The 22,665-nt window shown below is 34.9% G+C and overlaps 1 protein-coding gene across 7 annotated transcripts in view; it reads right to left on the bottom strand.

Moving 5' to 3' along the window:
* Jeb (low-density lipoprotein receptor domain-containing jelly belly protein) overlaps nt 1-22,665 on the bottom strand; it is a 98,940-nt gene that overhangs the window by 19,046 nt on the left and 57,229 nt on the right. For 4 of the 7 annotated variants that reach the window (XM_072015719.1, XM_072015721.1, XM_072015720.1 and 1 more), the window contains exon 1: nt 7,108-11,453. In XM_072015719.1, coding sequence (XP_071871820.1) covers nt 7,108-7,999 — 892 coding nt within the window. In that variant the 5' untranslated portion in view covers nt 8,000-11,453. Of the gene's footprint in view, nt 1-7,107; nt 11,454-22,665 lie in introns of those variants that run through there. The other 3 variants (XM_072015716.1, XM_072015717.1, XM_072015715.1) reach the window with 2 other exon arrangements.

The raw sequence follows: 22,665 nt of genomic DNA, 5'->3' as shown, positions 1-22,665 counted from the left end.
AAATATATATGTAAACTTTCGCACCTGACCGATTTCACGAGCTGCTATATCGGTTTCACCAACAATACCGATCAATTATCGCTACGTTCCCATTAATCTCTTCCATCGCAAGATGAACTCTTATTCGAGTATTCTCCCTCGGGGAAAACCATTACCAACGGTCAAAAAACAAAAGCATCCCTTTCAAACAACCCCTTCAATCACATCCACGAAAACACTCAACCTGTAAAATACTTTCCCTTGAAATACCATAGCGGCAAATATTTTCAAACAAACGGAGATAATTCTGACGATTCGTAATTCCTACGATTAACATGTCTGTGATGGCGGTGGCTGATGTTATGCATGTCAGCGACGCTGTAAAGGCCATCGGTAACCAGCAATGATAGATTTAATTATAATATGCGTTAACAAACAGTCACAGTCGCAAAATTAACAAATTAAACAAATGAAACAGACTTTCGATCTATCAAAATTTTCATACTAAATGAACAGTTAAACATTCACAGATATAAAATTTTCGATATTTTCCATGTTTACAGTGATAAATTGCGTAACATATTAAATGCACCATAAAGCGCTTAAACAGGCTTATTTTTTAGTCAGATATTATATTTAGAATTTTATTCTCCAATGAAATTCCATTATAGAGATTATAGAATGATGAAATTAAAGTTAATAATAAATAATAATTCAGTATCATGGTGTAATTGTGTGACTAAATGTTTAAAATTGTGAAGCGGAATACCACATGAATAAGTTTTATTTGTCTTGGACAACATTTTAACACTTTTTTAAATGCTAGAATATTTGAATAGTTCATAACTGTTATATGATAGGAAGGAAAATCACGGACAGATGTTGTTGAAATAATTTCAACGTGCTTGTCTTTCCCATCACTTTTCGCGACTGTTTTCTCGCCGCTTGCTCCTTTTCTTTGTTCGTTCGATATTACGATTTTTAAAGATTTGTTCATACGCAGAATTGGTTCAGGTTGCATTTTTAAAGGCAGAATAACAGATGGAAAAAGATGTTTCAAGACAAAATGAGATGACATGGAGTGCAACATGTTCTACAATGAATTTTAAGTACTTTTATTGATTGACAGGTATATACGTGCTCTCTTGTATAATCATTCACCAACCACGTAATAATATTAACGAGGACGCAAGCTAGAAGTTAGATTATAGACTTCTCTTTTAAAATTTTATAATTCTATGTGAAACGGCATACGCTGACTCGTAGCTTGTAAAATTTGTTCCTACAATATCATTTATTTTCTTCTCAAATTTGTTATCAAGATATAACAAGAGAATTTATTAGTACACTATAATAACTTGTAGTTTATGACTTGTTGAAAATTGTAATTAACATAACTTGTAATTGTAGCGAGTTGTGGCGAGTTTGAAATTTTACTGTTATAATTACCACAGTCGTGACACGTTGCAACGTTGGTAACGAAATTTCAAGAAGTTTACTAGGACGCACATAATATATTCATAAAAGTTTTCTACTATAAACGTTTCAAAAATACTTTTACCAGCCTGTAACTGTAAATCTTAACGGTCATTGTTAAACAAGGTTTAATCACGGCTGTTTAACTACCTGTGTATAACATCTTTACCTTGTTCTACGTTGATAAAACAAACGAAAGGCAGAAAGGAAGGTTGAAGGAGCAAATGACAGCATCATTTAATCAGCGACACCTCGCGTAGCGTACAGGTAGCAGAGTATCAACCGGACTAAAATCCGATAAACCGATTCTCTGTACCACCTCCGCCCCCGAAAGGTTATTCGAACAGAATTAACGTTGCGACCCGCAAGCGTCCGTCACTTTTCATTTTCCGGAAACGGGCAGCGTGCAACGGTGAAACGGAACCGGCGATTAAATTGTCGTTTCGCCGTAATCCAACTGGACATCGGTCACAGGGTGTGCCATCGTGATCACTAGTAGCGATAAAAGTCATTAAAGAGCTCAAACCACTCGTATCGCGGCTTGAAAAAAAAATCGATACCAGCTAATGAGCAAAAAGTTCTACGCTAATTACGCGCAGCGATCTCATGATTAACCTTTTCGATCTTATGAATGGCTATACGTCAGACAAAATTTATCGTTTTGATGTAGAAGCATAAATTACGGGTTCTACTGGAAGAGTGATATACATAAGAAGAGTACATTAAAAAAAAATCACTTTGATATAAAATGTGGAAAGATAGAAAAACGTTATTAATTATTCCACCATTGAGAAACGAAGAAATTTTTTTTCTTTTATGATTTAGCTAATAATAATCATAATAATCTTGGGTTTTCAAGTTCTTTGCTGAAATATCATTTACGCGTGTTGATCTGTATTCCTTAAATTTAAATAAAAATATGTTGTAAATGTAACGAATGAACTCATGGAAGTATATAAATTCTTTTTTTGAAATTGAATATTAATCGCGTACTTACAGTGACGAACGAAAGCAAGTTTGAGAAGTAATTTTATTATAATTTTATTACAGGAATTTAGTAGAAAACGCAATTCTATTTTACAGGAGCGATGAATAGACGTACTATATATCTGTCGAAATAGATGACTGTTACTACATAGTGAAAAATATCTAGTACAAAGTTACTAATACTCATAGTTCAAATTTTAAACATTCTTTTGACCGCAATTGTATGCAATTAAATTTAAGAAATTGACGAAAAAATGGACTTGGTCAGTTTGGCTTTCGAGAGGTTCGAATGAAACATACCTGATAGCATTATTTAAATTCTAATAATATCACGCAAATGAAACTTTTCATTAAATGCTAAAACAGGAGATACGAATGATCAGTTCTTGGTCAGGTTGGTTATCGAGGATACTATACACTGTAATTCAAAGTAGCCCAAGGGCTTTGTGCAAATGGTAATGTATACGGAAAATTGGTCCCCGAGGGGTTGACATGTAAAGGACACTCGACGAGTAGCATCGGCAAGAAATTGCCCTCCATTTTTCCAACGTCATCTCTTTTCGGCTCCTCAATTTTTCACACGAATGAAAAATCGCTCGTTTTGAGTTCAAGGCGAGATATCCAATCAATTAGTTTCCTCTCATTGAATTCGAGAGTTCGTCAAACACAGCTAACCTCTACCATACAGAAAAACGATTCCATATTGAATAGATCGATTTTCCATTGCATTACGCGGATTCTTGAAAATTTCTTCAAAATTTTCTGCTCCGACGTTCACCGATCTCTAACCGATTGCTCGAAAACATTTCGACCTATTTCACGGTTGATATATTTTATTATATATGTGGCAAGATTGGAAAACTATTTGAAAATCACAGGCGAGAGATATGATAGAGTGATTCACGAAAGTATTCGAACACTTGAAAATATTTTACGAATACACTAATTATTACATTATACGAAAAATTCTGAAATTTCCTTAGCGTTGCGTAACAGAGGAAGATCTCTCAATTTCTTTTACAGAGAAGCAATTTTAAAATTCAGTACATTAAATTAATCCTGTGTTCCAAAAATTGTCCTTTTAATTTTAGAGCTAAACGTGCGATATATAGCAATATTAAAATAATAGAAGCATTGAAATATTGTTTGTCTTAACTGTTATAGCTTTTGGCTACTACAAAAAGTTGTCAATTATATCTTCGAACGAACAGATTATTTCCACTCTTAGTTATTTTATACTAAGATATTCTTTTAATGCCATAAAATGACATTAAATTAAAAAGTCAAAGAAGATGCTATCCTATTCTTTTTCTGTGGCTTCATGTATGATGCTTGTTTTATAGTAAGAAATTGAATACTGTAGAGATCAATAAAAATTACTTCAAAGATTTTCATCGAGAAGTCACGAAATTACTGAATTGCAATTGCAAAAAGTAACTGCAAGAAAACATTCTATTTTCATAGAAATATATTAGCGTCTAAAGATTTCAAACATTTCGCTACGAACTTTTAAGCATTTCAAACGTTTATTAATCGCAAGATACCGAGAGAATGCGATTAAATTCCTGACACAGAGTGACGAAAGGCTTTAACGCTTCGAATAATTTCAACTAATCGATCTGAATATTCAGTATGGTAGATTAAACCCTTTCGCTCGGTGTAGGTGTAGCATTACTGAAAGCACTTCTGCTATGTAGACCGGACTAGTTTTTGTTAATACGACAAACTATGTGTATGAAAGTTTAATTATACACTTAAATAAATAGGCTGTGAATGTTATATTTATAGAAAATTTTTAAGTACGAAAATGTACAGAATGCACATAACGTGTATAAATGTAAAACAAAGTATCCAAAGTAAGGTATTTATTATTTATATATATTTATGTATTAAAATATCTACCAGGTGAGAGAAATAAATTTCTATTTAAATTCTATTTGTTTGTCTAATGTCCATAAAAATGTGACTTTGTTTAAACATGCACAGCTTGTTTAGTACCATTCATAAATCAATTGTATCAGGTTGTAATGCTTTACTATCATATACATCTACAATGATCGTAAAGACTAATAAAATCAGTGCAATAGAGCACAAGTTACACTTTTTAAACGATGTTATAAATCGAAATAAAAGTAATTCTATATACATACATATTATAGAGATAATTTATAGTATTAGATTAGAGAAATGTCGAATCTATAGAGACTGGTAGGAAGCGAAATGATTGTTCGATACGTGACAGCTTATACGCCCTCCGTAGCTTTTCTTTGTTAAAGAAAACAGGTTGAATGAGATGGTATTGTAAACAACGAAAGCAGAATGTTGTTGGGAATAGAACGATGATTAGAGACAAATTGCAATAGAAACAATTACGTTCGTACTCTGTATGTTTGGAAAATACGTGAATGGCGACTTCCGAAATTAGTTTCGAGCCACCACGCTACACGCGTAAAAGAACAGTGAAAATTTCTGTAATTCGGAGTAAATGGATTCCAGAGGACGAGCTCGAGGAATAACTTGCATTCTGAAGGACAACTGTACCCTATACAGTCACAGTTACACGTGTCGAAATGAACTCGACGTATGTTCAATTTGAGTCTGTCGTACTAGTTTGAATTAGTTTCAAGATAAATTTAGTTGCAAGAAATAGTTGAAGTTTTGTTACTGTACGCGTGAAATATCGTCTTTCCGAAGTTCGAATTTGACGGGTCAACATCGTCTATTAAATTCTCACATATCGACCTTGTCAGCCACATTAATCTCCTGGCTTATGATTTTGCTCAAAAGTATATATATATATACTATAATGTTACCTATTTATTGCTTTAGTATAATGTCCAAAGCAAAACTACAAAATATTATGGATAATTTGTATTCAGCAAACTATAGTCTCTTAATGTAAGTGAAGTTAGAGTTAAAGTTGAGCTTTGATATTAGAACAGCTTACATTCGTCGTATTTGATCTATAATCTGGGCTATGTAGGGACATAATTCGATGTTTCAGAGCAAAAGGTTGAAGAAAAAGAAATTTCCTATAAACCAACGCGAGATATTGAATGTTAGATAGATTTATAATAAAAGTACCGAAATTTAATTACTGACTATTTTGGAGAATTATGATAACCCTGTAATTTTCTTATATCAGTTTATAAAAGTACCATAAAGATTGCTATATAGGAACAAGAATCAGCTATTTTATTTAGACAATTTTTTAATATGTTAATTTAAAGAGAAGTTATAAATCGTGGAACTGCAACAGCTTCATTACAATTTTTGAATAGAAATAATGGTCCTATAAATCTGGAATTATAAAACCAGTCAGTCATTGCAAAAATGTAATAAATTATTGCATAATATATTATGTTATAATATATAAATTCCAATACTAATATCTAATGTCAATATTTATTTATAAATATATATAATTTTAATATATTTTTAACATTTCAATTTTAACAGAAATGTATTTTCCTATTAAATACTTTTCTAACGAAACTATTTGTTGGTCAAATTTTTTATGAAAATAGATATACACTTCAAATTTAAGTTTTTTAGAATTATTATAGATTGTTCTTTATAAACTTTATAAACAGAACTCGGTGACAAATTTATAAATACCGTCATCTATCTACTATTATGTTATTCAGGATCAATGATAATGTCGAATGAGTACGAGATTTAGACCGAATTCAAGATTCTCAATAATTATTGAAAGAACAGAACATCTATTTTCTCTTAATCGACTTTTACTTTAAAAAAATTTCTACTATCAAAATATAAAGCAAAAGTCTAATTTAGCTGTAGCTTGAATCAATTTTTTGATTCAAATCTTCTACATTTTCTTTAAAAATAGAAATACAACTCGACATCTTCGCCGGCCCTATGCACATAAAAAATTCATATTCTAAGAGAAGATTTTATCCAACTGTAGCTTAAAAGTTTCGATAATTTCCCTGAAAGTATAAACTTTCTTAAAAGTACAAACGAAGAAACCGTATTTTTCTGTAAACTCAAAACTCTCTAACACTCTCCGAAAAATAAGATTTCTATAAAGAAAAATTTAAAAATGTATGTGTTTCCCGTTGCTAATACTTAAATAAAAAATCCATGGTAGCAGAGATTTCACTATTTTAAGTTTCATTAGTTTCAGACAAAACTCAGTAGACATAAAGAAGACAAACAGTAACTACTTTTATTATAAAGCATCACTGTTTAAAATGTTAGTACACTGATGTTAATGCAAAAGTTTTGGTATATCGACTTGTTACAAAGTGATTCTTCAATAGATGCTTTCTTCATAATCGAGCATATTATATATTGTATGTGTTATATAAAACATTAAAAAATTTCCTTAGCATTGTAACGAGGCACAATTGTCATGATTATATTGATAAAATTTAAAACAAATCTAAATATGCATACATAGAGGTTACAACACAATCATGGTAGTCAAATCTCGTTGCTAGCGAAATTTACAGTTGCGGAATATTTCGTATAGCACGCGTAATATATTCGCAAAACGTTTCTATAAATTTTGAAATTACTTCCATAAGTTACTGTATGTATGTATAACGCGCTATGGGAGCTATAATTCAACTATGAAAAACACGAACTTTCTCTACAACCCAAATCCCATTCAAACAAACACGAAAATGCAACACTCACCGATTTGCGGTACGTCGTACTGTATGCTTCCCCTGGTGGATCTGAACATAATTTGAGAAGCGACGTTGATGCCGTTCCCGAGGGAGGACGGCGGTTGAGCTTGATGCGGAGTCGACTCTCCGGAGAGGTCGATGGAGCGGCGTCCGACAAGAGTTTGGCTCCTCTTTCCGGGAGGCTTGGCTGTGTCCAGGCCAAACGGTGGCCTCGACACAAACGTCGCGCCGTTCTGATAATCCCTGTACTTCTCAGGTCCCCGTGATATCGAGTCAGTCTTCATGTTCGCAGCAGTGTTTAACTTCTGCTCGAAGAGATCGTCGTAGTTCGATTGTCTAGTTTCTTGAAAGCTCTTGCGTCCTGTTTCGTCGTCGCATACTCTTATAGGCAGGCTGACCGTGTTTCTCGAGTGTCTACAGTCGATTCGTAGCTTCTTAGTACGTTGACTACCCAGAAGACCACCGCCCATTGGCTGTTGTTGTTGATCCTCGTGTAGAAATTGTTCGCCCGGTTGCGTCGCCGTGTTTATGTATTCCGAGTAGAGCATGTTCAACATAGCGGGTGACAGGGCAAAGAATACAGTCTGTAGCTCCCTAGGCTCTCTGATCATATCGTCGATCAATATACCAGCTGGTGTCCACGAGGAAATTCGTGGCTCGTCGTTCAATAGCAACCAGTTGGACAGGTCGTCTCGGTGAGAGGCCTCGGGAGGATATATCCTGAAGTGCAACAGGTTATTGCCTACCGAGTTTAGCTCGCTCTTCTTTCTGATCCCGCTACCGTGCCGGTAGTCCTGCTCCTGTGCACCCTGCATGATGATCACCGGACGATTCCCCACGGCCAGGTCTAGCCCTTGTCCCACGTACGTGAGAAGCCAGAACATGCATACCGCCATCATATATGTCACAATTTTCACCGGATTTAACCGGGCTGGCTTTCGAATCGATTAAAAATTAAGTGTCTTTTGTTTCTCTCCTCTTCTTCTTTTCTCTCTTCTTGGATAGATTCTTTATGTAGTTTCGCCTTTGTTACTTTTTCTTTTTTTTTTTGTATGTTGTTTCGTTTTTAGCGCTTTTTATTGTATACACGTACCGCGCTCGATTTTCGTTTGCCAGTCAAAAGGCACGACGCTGAGAGTTTAGGCCGACTTTTCGTTAGCTGTACAGGGGGAGGAAGCGTTTCTGTAGGGAGCGACTTGAGGGAAGAAAACGCGGACGATGAGCGATGACCGGCGATCAATCGATAACCGTGTAGGCATCCGTTACATGGGAAACGAAACGTTTCTTAAACGCGTTCAACTACTTTTATTCTATCTCTCGTCTTTCTACTTTGCTGCTTTTCTTCTTTCATCGAACACTCTTCTAAATCTTTGGATATAATCGGAATAGGGAGATCAATAAGAACATCACCTATTCTATTCTCTTTCGATTTCCTTCTTCTCTTCGTTTCTTTTCGATTCGACACGATTCGGTCGGCGATCGTTGCACAGTCCACGATCGTGTCTCGTTAATGTCGCATTTCCGAAAATTCCCGACGATTCGTTCCACTCAATGACAACAGAGGCTCTCGAGGATTTCCGCGTCCTGAAATCAGGCCGTTAGTAAAAAAAAGGATGGCTCTTAGTCGACACTAAGACGTGTGTCTGAAGAATAATATGCAGTGCCAGTGATGAATGGTGCTGGTGCTGGTCGCGGATGCTTATTAAGGTGCTCGATAGTGTGGGCAACAACGAAACTCGATTTTTCTCCTGGTCCTCCTGCTCTTACCCCTGTCCTCTCTCCCTGTTGCCTGCATCGCGATTCTTTCTCTCCTCTGTCTCTATTACAACATGCTACTTTTCACTTTTTGATCCCTCTACATTCCCCGGTAGAAATCGAAAGTCCAATTTCCAGGATCCACGACCACTTGCGGTCCCTTAGCTGCGTCTGCAGATTCTCTATACTGGTCTCTGTCTTAAATTAGACACTTACTGTCCTCGATGACGTCATAGAAAACTGCTTTCTATCTCTAGTTTCCATGCTGTCGAAGGACCCCGTGTGTCGGTTCACGGTGCTTGACTTTTGGAGGTGCTTGTGTGCCAGTGAGGCGTTATACAAGATTCTACGTGCGGTGTGACACGGCGTGCAGCGGTGACATCGAACTCTCCGAACGACTTTAAAGTGCGGAAAAGTGGCTATGTAGTACGAGAGAGATCAACAGGTGCCCGAAAAATGTGCAAAACCGTGCTCCTGGTTTAGGGGGTGAGGGGGTGGGGAGGAAGGGGATTAATTAAGGCGCCGGACGACACAGCTGGTCGTCGTGACGTCGAAAACATCGAAGGAGTAGAAGAACATAGTACGCACATCGATCATACAGTGATAGAGTGTGACACAACACAGGCGGCGCGTGTGAACAGAGAGAGAATACAATATATATATATATATATATATAATGTGCACGTATATATAGAGAAAAATAAAGTTATCGGGCAAAGGTGCAGTTGCGGAACATTACCCAGTGTATTAACAGAATATGATGTGTTTACATATGATTTAACGTGTGTTTCTGTGCGAAATACTTGCTTCTGTGACTGCGTGCTGCGATATCTTCGCCCTTCTGCGCCTCTTTCTCACCGTGGGACCTTTTCTCATGCGATACGATTAACAGATAACCTTCCCTGCCAAGTTCAAATCTTCTGTTTCCCGTCGCACACAACACTCTTCTTCTTCTTCTTTTTCTTTTTCTTCGCAGTTCTCGCACGTAAAATCCTCCAAAGTCTGATCGATGATCGTTGATACTCTTTGAACAACTTTCAACGACCTTCTACTCGTGGAAACTCGTTTTACAGTCGATTACAATACCCGTAAACGTACTCGTGTTTAAACTTGGTTTATTCAGCGGCTAGTTTATTCTTGCCGTGACGGGCTACCGTTTCATCCAGTTTGTTCATCACCGACGGACCGGATCACGCGAACACAAAATGGTGCGAACACCAGTTCACTAACATGTTGCTGGCTGTCGTTCGCTGATACTCGTCATCCACGACGATGACGTCGAGAACGTCCGGTTAAAAACGCGTCGATCGACGTAACCACGGGGACCAACCTGTTTCCTCCTTCCTTTCTAATCTTGTTATATCCCGCTGCCTCGTACTATTCGTTGCTCGTTCGAACCTCTTCAAAAATGAATTCACTTTCTTCTACTATTTTTCTATGCTCAGCTGTTACGTTCTCTTGCGACGAGTTTGTGTTGCTCGCATGCTCGCCTTTGCCGCGAGCAGAGTATACGTAACGTACGTATACACGTAGGTTCTGGGAGACGCGAGAATGCCAAAGAAAAGTTGTTCGTTCCCTGTTTGTTGAATGGTCACCGATTCCTTTTCCTTTCTCAGTACGCCGTACGGTATTTAGACGCGGGCCGGGCAGGAAGTCGCGAAAAAACAGCGGCTGCGGAGTCGGTGAAAGGAGGTTGCGGCCGTGGATGTTGCTTTGTTGGCCGAAAGTCGAGGGATGGAGGATCGAAGGGTTGGGACGGTGGGTTAGTTTAGCGAGTGAGCTGGCTGGCGCCCTCACCAGAACTAACTCCCACGCTGCGCGGCAAGAGTCACCGGGTTTAATACACCGCGCATCTCCCTACCACCCCATCGAGACACCTGCCGTTCTCTTCCCTTTTCACCCCCGGACTCTAACGCTGCTAACCCGGCCCCGGCCACCCCGTGCATCGTTCACGCTTCCGTTCCGCATCGAGTCTCACACACCGGCCAACACTTGTGCCTTTTCCTCCCTCTTTCTCTCTCTCTCTCTCTCTCTCTCTCTCTCTCCCTCTCTCTCTTTTATTTTCCTTTGTTTTACGTTTCTTTCTTTTTTTCTGTTCGTTTTAACGTGCCTTTCGAATCCGACTCGCGCGTGATTCTGTGGGTCTTGGATATGTCTGGGTCTTGAAAGAGAGGTCTTTTATGGAGAGAGGTTTTATAGCGGACGAGTGGCGGGCGGCAGACTGCTGCCTCCATGTAGTCACCGTTTCGCCAACTTAACAGCTGTTGCGGGTAAATGTGGGCAACTTGCAAAAGAAATTGAATCAGACGGTTGTCGAGTGATAGCTGGTCTCGAGGACTTTTTGGTTGTGGTAGGTTGGTTTATGAGACGATTGAGTCGAAGATGATCTCGTTGGATTCATAGAATATTTTATGAATGAAGTTAATAAGCAAGATCGTAAGACAATTACTTGGGATTATCGGCTATTTAGTTTGGCAAATGCATAATTATTCGATTAATTTCATCTGTTTGTGAAAGAAAATGTTGTTTTGGTTCTTCAGTTACTAAGGTTTTGGGATGTTGTGCTGTTAGATAGACACTTGGGATGATTTATTACGACGGTATCCATACCTATTTACATCGTCTATTCGACTCGGTAAAATTTGTTTAATTATTTCTACTTTTTTCAAATAAGTCATAAGTTGAACTTAACGATAATTTGTTAAACCATTAAATCGAATAACTATTACATATTTAAATAGAACAGCCTTGTTGAATTACTATAGATAAAGGTATAATTGTGTAAATGTGTAAATGTGTGAATGTAAATTAGGTAAATGTGTGAAGTAGCTTAGAACGTAGATAAAATAGAATATATAGATAAGATACAAGTTCTAAAGAAAGATAAGGATCCATAAAACGGGTTATTATTAATAGTTCTGTTTCTATATGCATAGAATAAATGGCTTTGGTGATTGGGAAGAAGTTTAAAGATATTGATCTGCGAGTGTTTAAACTGCACTAGCTAGTCAACCCACGTGAAACGGAGGTACTCGATGTGTTATTACAAATTCTATCTAATAAATATCTCAGCCAGAGTTTGATAGCCAGCGATATTTCAACGATGAATATTCTGACAGCATAAAAGCGATATGTATATAACCAAATCGTTGACACTTTCATTCAACATCGAATCGTATATGCTAGTGGAAACGGATTTTACAAGTGAAATATGCGTGACACGACAAGTGTGAACGCAGACAAGCAAGATTCGAATACACGTGGCTACTATGATTGATGAGCATTCATTCAATGTTGCACTCGCTTTACAAAGTTCAACAAACTGTTATTTACTCTGCTTTCGCGGAAAGCTCGTAAGGAAGTCAGCAAATACGATCGTCGGGGTTGGTTGATAGACATCTCGGGAGGATTTAATGGCACGAAACAATGGCTGGTTAGATTAATGCATCATTTTAATAGCCCCAACGAGTTAGACGATGATTGTCGAAACACTTCGCTTTAACGTGTTGTGAAACATTCTGCTCGTTTGGTTTCTGGTTAGAAATCGAGTATTTTATACTTTTCTTTATACTACCAGTATAAATCTGAAGATAAAATATCTTTCTTTGAAATTGATTCATTTGAAATATCGTTTGGTGAAAATTTATTGAATTGTTTATTTTCACTACTTGTGGCAGTGCTTTGATCTAGAGAAACCTAGATGTAGAAAAATATATAAAAAATATATTTCACTTATTTAGCATATATAGTTTAATGAAAATCGACAAAATTATTTGTATTTTTTGATTTATTATTTTGTCTATTAAATTTCCTAGATTATTTTCATTATTTAATCTGGGAAATTTGTTAAATAAATTTCTGTTATTTGGTATAATAACACAGTATCGAGCAAAGAATTATTATTTAGTGAAACTTTATAAATAATTTGCTTGATAAAAGAGTGCAATCATATTGAACGATAAAATTCACTGTACTTGTTTACTAATCATTCGTAAAAACTATTTTCGCAGATTTTCTATATACAAATGTTTTGCAGAATTTCATATTTCCACACAGCACGAATAAAAGTATGTTTTCTCTTTACATTTTCCATGTTTACACTTGCGATAAATGCATAAACATTTGCAGCTGGCTTATACTCTCATATTTACTTGCTTCCTGTAATTCAAAACCAACTTCCATTGAATTTGCTAAGTTGTTCGCTAGCCACGAAACTTCATAGTTTCTTGTGTTCTTGAGGGATACCTTTACGATTAAAGGAAGGAAGTGTCAACACGTTACGAAGTACTCATAAAATCCAATAATTAGAACAGTTCGACCAAGTTTCCATACCACTGTGCCTTAGAAGAGAACTTCCTTATTTTGATAGCACAGTTACCACGCTCCTTGTATTTGATAATAGTTAAATTTGCAAGGTTCCACGCTTCACTCATGTAGCGTAGTTATGTTACGGGTGAAACGTGAAATTTAGATAAATCTGGTTTTAACCTGCTAAAATATAAACAGTCAGACGTTTTCAGACAATATTTAGTTGAGACATAAGATAATATTATTTCCGGCAATATTTACAAGATAATATTATTTTAGATAATATTTACAAGGCCGTATTACTTCAGACAATATAACACGCGAATAACATTAATATCGTTTAAATATCAGACTACGTTTAGACAAAACGTGTAGATAAAAGAATCGTATTTTGAAGCTACTACTATGCCTTTTCCGAAGAGTTTCTACTATATAAAAAAAAAAAAAAAAAAAAAAAAAGGCAGTTCGTAAGGTAACAAAATTTCGTTTTTGAAAGGAATAATTTTTATCTTTTCAATCTACTGTTTCTTCGTGAATATTCGTATTTCCGTTTTTCTCTCATTGAAGCGGCTTCTTAAAACACGGATATTGTGTTTTGCACCGTAAGAAAGAAGGAAGGAGAAGATCGGACGCTACTTTATGGAATATAAAGAAATCGAGATATCCTCTGCTCTGCTTATTTATACCTTGAACATGGCTTTATGGCTTAAAGGTTACGCCAAGGCGTTCATTCTAAAGCGATCGCTTAGGTGGATTTTCTTGGTTTTCATGCTTTAACGTTACGACGGTCCTTCACTTTCATATTCACGCGAATACCGTTTCTATTCTTATTGTTCTCTACGAAGGATGTTTCGTTGCCTTCAATATATTTTTCCTATCAAAGTTGGCGATAACGAAACTTCTATCCATTTGTTTCCCGTCATATACAAGAGAACAATGTTATTATTCTGTCTGGTTACCCGGTGAATAACGAATAAGTTTTTTAAACGTATTATAATGAAACACAACGAAAAGGAAGGTGTAAAGGAAAGATCGAAAAATTGGTAGAGTTAAATGCAAAACGATTATTAAATTGCTTATACAGATTCACAAAATAATGGAATATAAATAGAAGTCTGTTTCATACTTTCAGTTCGCAATGTATAAATTTGTCTTCCTTTTAAAATAATTAAATTTGTTTACAATGAAATGAATATGATGAAAATGGATGTGATCCTTTATAAATAATATAAATTTTATACGTTTTACATTACGTGTATGATATATATTTTTTTAATATATGTTTTAATATAAGCTTGGATTTATAAATGTCAATGGTTAAAATAATGAAACTGTCAAATGTCAGATTAATTGACTATGTTATGCGATTAAATTTCATAATCTTACTTTGCTTACAATATTTTGCATATTTTTGCACATTGTTTGTGCTCCGCAGCTTTTAATTAAGAACTCAAAATATGAAAGTTTCTCTTCTGATATCCTTTTACAATGTTATTCTTTTTATATTGTATAAGTAAGAAGTAGAAAATAATATGTTACATACTATTTTGGTCAAGACATCTATTTTCTGTTAAAAGCAACAATTTTCAATCATAAGCAATTTTTAATTGTATTTATTACTGCAAGTAATAATTTCTATGTTGTATAATTCGTTAATAAATAAAAGCTATCCAACCGATCTTTCTGTATTATAATAAATTTATATTATATTATAATAAATATATTTATATTATATTACATTATAATAAATTTTCTCTATATGTATATTACATTTTCTCAAACATCGGAAGAGAAATATATGTTTCTGATGAATATTTATAAATAGACTGCTCTTAATTCATCATTTTTTTTAAATATTTGCTGTAAATTGTGAATCATTATTTTGTATTGATATAAGATTCTGATCGATTAAATTCTCTCGTTGATAATCTGGGCCAATTATCATGTTTTGTATGAAACCAGCAGATATTCGAATATGTGACGTGTTATTGAATATTCCGTTAAGCTTCGGAATACATCATTTAAATAAAATCATTCAATATACAGTCAGCGGACATAAAGTGTTCAAATTTAATTTTTCAATTATTTTAATCCTTCAATTAATCTTCCATCGACGTATAAAGCTCGAAAAAAGTTTGACTTTCAACACATATCGACAATTCTATCAATTTCAATTTATTTTGTTATTTCTTTCCACTGATCATTTAATGAGAACTATTTATAATAATATTTAATCCAATTTTTTGTTGAAACGTGAAATACCTATATAATTTTTGGATTAATTTTCCATTGATGAAATTTGAATGGAAATTTTTTCGATAAATTTTCTCGACAGAATTTTAACTTTCGACATAAATCAACAATTCTGCCAATCTCAATTTGTTCCTCTATTCTAGTCCATCGATTACCGAATGAATTCGATAAGATGAATAAATCGAGACAAAAACTTCGAAACAACATATAATAAATATAATGTAACATTTAATTTAATTCTTGCCACAGAATGGCAAATACGCGCTCTCGATTAATTTTCTATCTATCATAAAATTCCCATGTATGTGTAAATGTCAATTTTCCTGGAAAAATATTTCGATTTTTTTTCGATACGTAATTCTACTAACCTCGATGTTTTTTTTTTTAAATTCTATTCTATCGATCACCGAATGTAAATCGACACAGAAAGTTCGAAATATACGATCGACACAATATTTAATGCAATCGTTTCCACGGAATACGACACGTAACTTCTCTATTTATTTTCTATTGCAAAATCTTCTCTGGTAAAATTCCGATGAAAATTCTATCAATAATTTTTCCCCAAAAAACTTTCGATTTCCGACACAATTTTACCAATCTCAACTTATATCTCCTTATCCTTCTTCATCGATCACTCGAACGAAGAATGAATCGATCCCGAAGACTTCGAAGAGTTCCACGGCTTGGTTCATGCATAATACAATCGCATTTTTCCTGATAGATTCTGTTCGAACATATGCCTGATTGAATGCAAACCTTGCTGGAAAATTGTTACGTAAGCGTTCCGTTAGAAACTCTACGACGTTTCAAAATTTAATCCGTTTATTTATCAAAGAATCTGTGCACCATGACACGCTACGTGCATATTTTATGCAAATATGGTAGCACGTCTGTATATTACTGCCCTCTAAGTATAATACGATGTGTTGAAAGAATTACGATCAGTACTCAGAACACGCCATAAACGCTTTTGTATCTAACGCGTTAGATAAATTTAACATGTCGACTTTTTTCTATAGAAAAATACTTTTACACATGTGGTTCATATTATCAGACGTATTTCGCGTGTAGTACGAGGGTGCACTGTATCGGAACTCTTTAAAACGATTGCAATCGTACGAAATATAACATATTTATGGTTCTTCGAGTTTTATATTTCCTGCGTAGTACGGGAATACACTGTATGTATCGGGATTCTTTCAAGTGTAACTCGTGTTTCAATCGTGGTTTTATTAATACGAAAAATTGTTCGGGTCTCGCCTGATAAAGTGAAACGTCGGAACAAAAGCACAACGTATTAATAAAACTACGATCGAAACTCGAAAACACACGAATGTGTCATCTATTTGCCGTGAAAGTTTAGATGCTGAAACGTGAAATATAGTTCAAATAAAACTATTTAATTTCTTTTTGGTCTTTGATTTTATCTTATGTAACTATATATAATCAATGAAAAAGATAGTTGTTGTTAATTAAAACAAATAAAAGAGCAAATTTATCCTGCGAGGACTCTGGAAATCAACTCACGATCTAAACTTTGAGGGTCTATATATAGCAACATTAAAAATTTTCTCCAAATTCGACGAAAACCAACCATGAACCTAAGTACCCAAAGTTTACACATCGGAAAAGGAACACGTAACGTTAACGGCGATCATAATTTTTTCTGCAAAGGATACAAGGCCCGTGTAGCTCGTTCGGTATCGATTTTGAGCTCGCAGCCTGGCTCACAAAGTAGCTTCCATAACCATAAAAATAATATCCAGGGGAAAAAAGTAGCTGAAAGAAAAAAAGACCCATCGACAATGTCATTAGCGTGGTTTTATGGCGTGATAGACGCCACGCTTCCGTCCGCGGACGACTAAAAACAAATTTCCAGATTAACAGGATGGTTCGGGCGATCGTCATTGATCGCGTCATCACGGCCTTGTGGGCGTTTTACGGCGTGTCCGCAATGTTCCTAAACGCCGGCCTTGCGCCATGGGTGCGGGAAGCAAAAGAAAGGCCACAACGCTGGATGGTGAATGTTATGCAGCAGAGGGTGGTGGGTGTGCGATGTTTCGTCGCAGAATGAACGTGCGCAGTAACTTTAATTAACCGCGTACTCTGTGCCCGGTCTAATCAACATGTTAACTGTCAAGGTGGTCCGTCATCGTTGATCCGTGTTTTACTAAATTTCTTAGAACAAATTGAGTGCTCTTTTTCTTTTTTTTTTTTTTTTTTTGAATGCGCAATCCTTGGATTCTTGGTATTACATTTGTTACGTTTGCACCGTATTTTTAAACATGGGATATTCAAATTGCGGAATGATTAACAGGCATTTGTAGGTAGTCTGCAAAGTGATTTCACGAAATTTACTTGATATGAGGAAATATTTGACATGTTCAAAGTGTAGCGCTTTGTAATGCGATGCTTATTAGCTGAAACGATCTTCTACCGAGGTTCTACTTTCTTAATTATATCCCCAAAAATATGAATTTGCGTAAAAAGTCGCAAAATTTAATGATTAAAAAATTAAGATAAATTTCATCGACTATAAAATGTTGAACAATGTAAGTAACTCAGATAGGATTTTTAGTTAGTTTAGATAGATGATCTTTTTCAATTAGTATGATATTGTATACGATAGAGAAAAACAATTAAAATGTCCGAATGATTGAAAATATCATTGATATCTCAATTGCTGTAGGCTATCGATATTTATATCGCTTTCTCAGAGATTAAAATCATTCGCTGAAGGAGTGGATTGTGATGTGAAATAAACGAGGTTGGTTCCTTTGATAGGTTCTATTTGGACATGGCTTCGGTAATGGCTTCAGTATCGATTTTTAGAGTACAGAATACAGAATTTAAGGTTCCCCTAAATATAAGATTAAAGGCTGGAGGATCGAAAAATCAATGTTTAAAAATGTAAGGTTTAAGATTTATTGTATAGAGATGTAAAGCTCGCAATTTTCAATTTGATGTTAGTACATCAAAGTTGAAAATCAAAGGACAAAGGTCCAAAGCTCTAAATCGAAGTTCAAGAGCCAAAGGTCCAGTTGAATATTTAGGGACAAAGGAGCGAAGTTCTTAATCGAAGTTTAATAGTCAAAAGGCCAAGTTGAAAATCGAAAATTAAGGCTTAAAGATTAAAGGATCAAAGTCGGAAATCCAAAAGCCTAAAGTTGAAGATCTAAAGTCTAATATTAAAAACTATTCGAGCATCAAAATATCGAATGCAAAGAATAGATTTTTTATTCTTAAAAATTACAGATCAAAGCTCGTTTTAATCTTTGAATTTAAGACGAATCGACTAGACTCCAAAGTCTAAGAAAATACATATTTCTTAATTGACAAAATATTGAACAGTTTTTTATGTTTAGACGAATCAAAAGCTTGTACTTTTCTATCCTTAAACGAACAGTATACTTGAAGAATCCAAAGTGCAGAAGATTGAGAATACAGAAATTATTATTCGACTAAGAAATTATTATTCGAATACCTTATGTTCAAGAGTATAATGAAAGAATAACAAATGTAAGCCTAAGAATGCAACATTGCAATTTGAATATTTTATGCTTAACCAAAGAATAACTAAGTGTTCAGCTTATAGAATCCGAAGTTCAAAGTTTCTGTGCTTAAGATTAGAACGTGAGATTCTCAACTAAGAGTTCTTCAAATTTTGATATTCCACACTTAACCCATATAATTTTAACAATACGTAAGGTCTATAAAATTCAAAATACAAAACTTCACCGATCAAAGCACACGAAATTCGTTGAAAATTATAAAATAGTCTCTAGCCGGGTGAACGATATAAAAATAACGAACATCCAATAAACAGTCATCACTTAATAATACCATTCATCGAGTCATCTTCCAAATTTCCCCTTTCAGTAGTAACCAAGAACTTGCCACCTACCATTGAAAATCCCTTCTATTAGCGAAATCCGATTACATCGCGGAACACTGTGTAGCTGTTTACTAATCAATCGGCTTTACTAAGCGATCAGCGCTTAATTGCATAATTGATCGATCCTTTGACGAAGATAATCGATCGATGAAGAAGCGATACAAGGCTTAAACGGGCGATCGTCGTTAATACTATTCGTAGAATTAAATTGCACAAAAGGCTCGACTGATTTATCCCGTTATTGTCTTTCGGCTTTGACGTTATTTCCTTGGCTGAAACCGCCTGATTCAGCGTCGCTTTGACAAAAGATTTCTTGTTCAGTCCTGATACAACGGGGCTTTGCGTAATGTGCAGGCACTTGTTGCTCTAAATAAACGAGTTCATCCGTCGGACCATGAAACGAACCACATTATCGTGCCTTTTGGGCATGTAACGCTCGTCTATCGATCCACTTTCTTGCACCGAATTTCCTAATTCAACTTTGTCTCGTCTTTCAATGAAACTGCAACGGAACTTGTATAATTAGAGACCTTTTGCATAATAGTTTACTGAATAGCTATTAATTAGACTGTTTTCATGTTTATGTGTCCGCATAAATTATAGAAACACTTAATTCTATGGAACCAACTAAAGAAACGAACTTTAATTAAAATTTGCTTCATCCTCTAAATATTATAACGAGGATTTTACCTCAGTTATTTTGTACAGTTTTTGTATATCGGATACAAGCACAAATTATAAAATTCATCGAAATTTGTCGATGGCAAACCTTCTACCATATGAAATAGCAATTTATTCATGCAGTGGATAATGATCCGTGTTTAATCGACGATAAACTACGACTAACTGCAGTGAATCGTAAAAATGATTACAAAATTCCTTGTTTGTCGATATACCTTGTATTATTTGAAATAATAATTTATTCATTTAACAAATAGTGGTTTATATATATTCAACGATACGCTATAATTGTTTCTGATCAACACTATAGATAAAGAGATCAACACTATAGAAAAGATCATAAAGTGCCAGATTATTGGGCGATGAAATACGTTGGCCGCGTAACACGCTAGTCAATTATAATACATTTTATTAATTATTAACCGTATGGAAAGCTCAATCGCGACTACTAATTTCCTGGTCTCGTTATGAATTTAATCGAGATTGATGGGGACGTCGGTTCCATTGACGCTGGCTGTAATGAATTATCGCCGCCGTGTGAATATTAACGACTAGTAGCTTCAGAACTTTGCATAACAAATATATAACGTTTAAACGTATGCAAAGCACAATGTCTAACCTCGCTAAATTTATATTTTACTCGTTTTAAACATACTTACATCTGATTAATATACGAGCTATTCTTTTTTTCCTGAACTTTTAAAATTAACAGTTTCAATTTATCTTCAGTTGCTTCTCTGTCCTTTCTCGACATTAATATAAGCGAGTTTTACTGTCCTGAAACACTAGTTTCCTACTAAATGTCTGAACAAGATTACGGATTATGCAAATCTTCATATCTTTGTGAATTTAAGTAGGTTGTTTCATTCTCTAAATATTATAACGAAATATTATATTTTCGATATTTTTCGCATTTCTGTGCTTTTATATTTCGCATAAAGATTAGATATTACTTTCTTATTATCATATTATTGTAAATATTACTTAAAATTTTGCGAAGAAGTAAGAATAAATAGAAGGAAAGACGATTAAAAGGCCTAACGAACTCTCGTAGAAAAATATCTTTTCTATTAATCTATTCGTTAGATTTTTTTCATTATTTATTGCACTTAATGTTTAACCTAGTTCAGCACGTTGTTACTTAACAGAATCTAATAACGAATTAAATAAAAAAAATTTTATTCTCTTTCAATCTCATTAAATATGTAATAAAATATGTTTATCGATCATCAAAAATATTACCAACTTTCCCAACAATCCAATATTATAGCAAACCCGTTATTTTATTTTTTCACGTGTTTAAAGTTCTCACAATTGCACAATTATCTATAGTTTGATGGTAACCAAGGAATTAAATAATATTTACCTTGATAATTTTGCAGCCATCGTGAACTTTACCCAGGTTTAAGCTCTCGTGCGTTTGTATTTTAAACATCATTTCAACTTCTTCATCGTGTACATAAAACTAACCAAATCTCTGTCTCTTCTGCATACATGCAAACAAATGGAAAAGAGACTAATCTAAAACTTGCAAGATTAACGCTATTCCAGCGTGTCCAATTTAAGATACTAAATATTTCCTGAGATTTTCGAGACGCTAAAGAATTCCATTCAACACTGTCAAAATATTCAGCAACCTGGAACTCTTGAACGTCTGCGGGAAATTCAATTCAAGAACAACCGAGGTTTCCAAGGGACGTTCCAAGTTTTCCAAACCCAACCTTAAAGATCTTCGAGAGTGTGATGTAATTTCGACATGTTAGACGAAATTCCAAACTAGAAGTGTATAGTCATATACACAATACAGGTATACACTGTCCATAAGTGTTTCAGTTGATTCTTTACGTCGTATAATTGGGATGAAACAGTCTGTAAGTTTGAACTGAAACAAAAAATTTACAGTGCACAGTTACAGAAAGCACTTATTTGCACTTACCATTATTTCCCAATGAAATAATTTCTCTACAGACGTGCTACATTTTATTTTCATAGTAAATAAATCTTTATAATCGTATAAAGGTGCTACTAAATATACACCAACATATGTTACGTAAATAATGTAGTAACACGATGAATATTTTGTTTAAAAAGATTGAGATATATTGACCAGAAATTGCAGACATTACAATAACCTTCTTTTGTCTTCTAGGATTAGAAGAGGACAAGCACCTTCTCGTTCTTTAATCCAGCAAAAGTGTAAAGAGACATGCACTTAACAACTTTGAAAAGTTGTTTTTCTTGAATAAAAGCATTCCTGGAATAAAAGTCAGGTATCTTTCCTCGTCATCAATTTTCCTCCACTTTCAATTGCTCTTTTATTCATACTAATCGATAATAATAATTATTTTTATTTATATCTACCAAGTGTGTATGGTTGTCAGAGATAACAACTTGAAAACGTCTAAACATTTATGGATGATAATGTATGTGTAATTAGACGGTATATTTGCAGAAAATTAAGGGCTGAACGTTTGACAGCTGCAAAGAGGCATAGAGCATAACCACGTAACCACACGGGGTGAAAAAGACAGTCAGTAGGTGTTGGTGTGAAAAGGCAGCCTTTAACAAGTGGTATCATTGCGCATGTCTACTTCCACGTGACCCTGACGTCAGATTGCACAATTCCACGCGAACAGTACGAGACATATTCAATAACTTGATGTGCTTGCA

The sequence above is a fragment of the Bombus fervidus genome, chromosome 13 (genome assembly GCF_041682495.2).
Source record: "Bombus fervidus isolate BK054 chromosome 13, iyBomFerv1, whole genome shotgun sequence".
NCBI lineage: Eukaryota > Metazoa > Arthropoda > Insecta > Hymenoptera > Apidae > Bombus > Bombus fervidus.
Note: the sequence above shows the minus strand (reverse complement) of the source record. Positions and strands in the feature narration are given on the sequence as shown.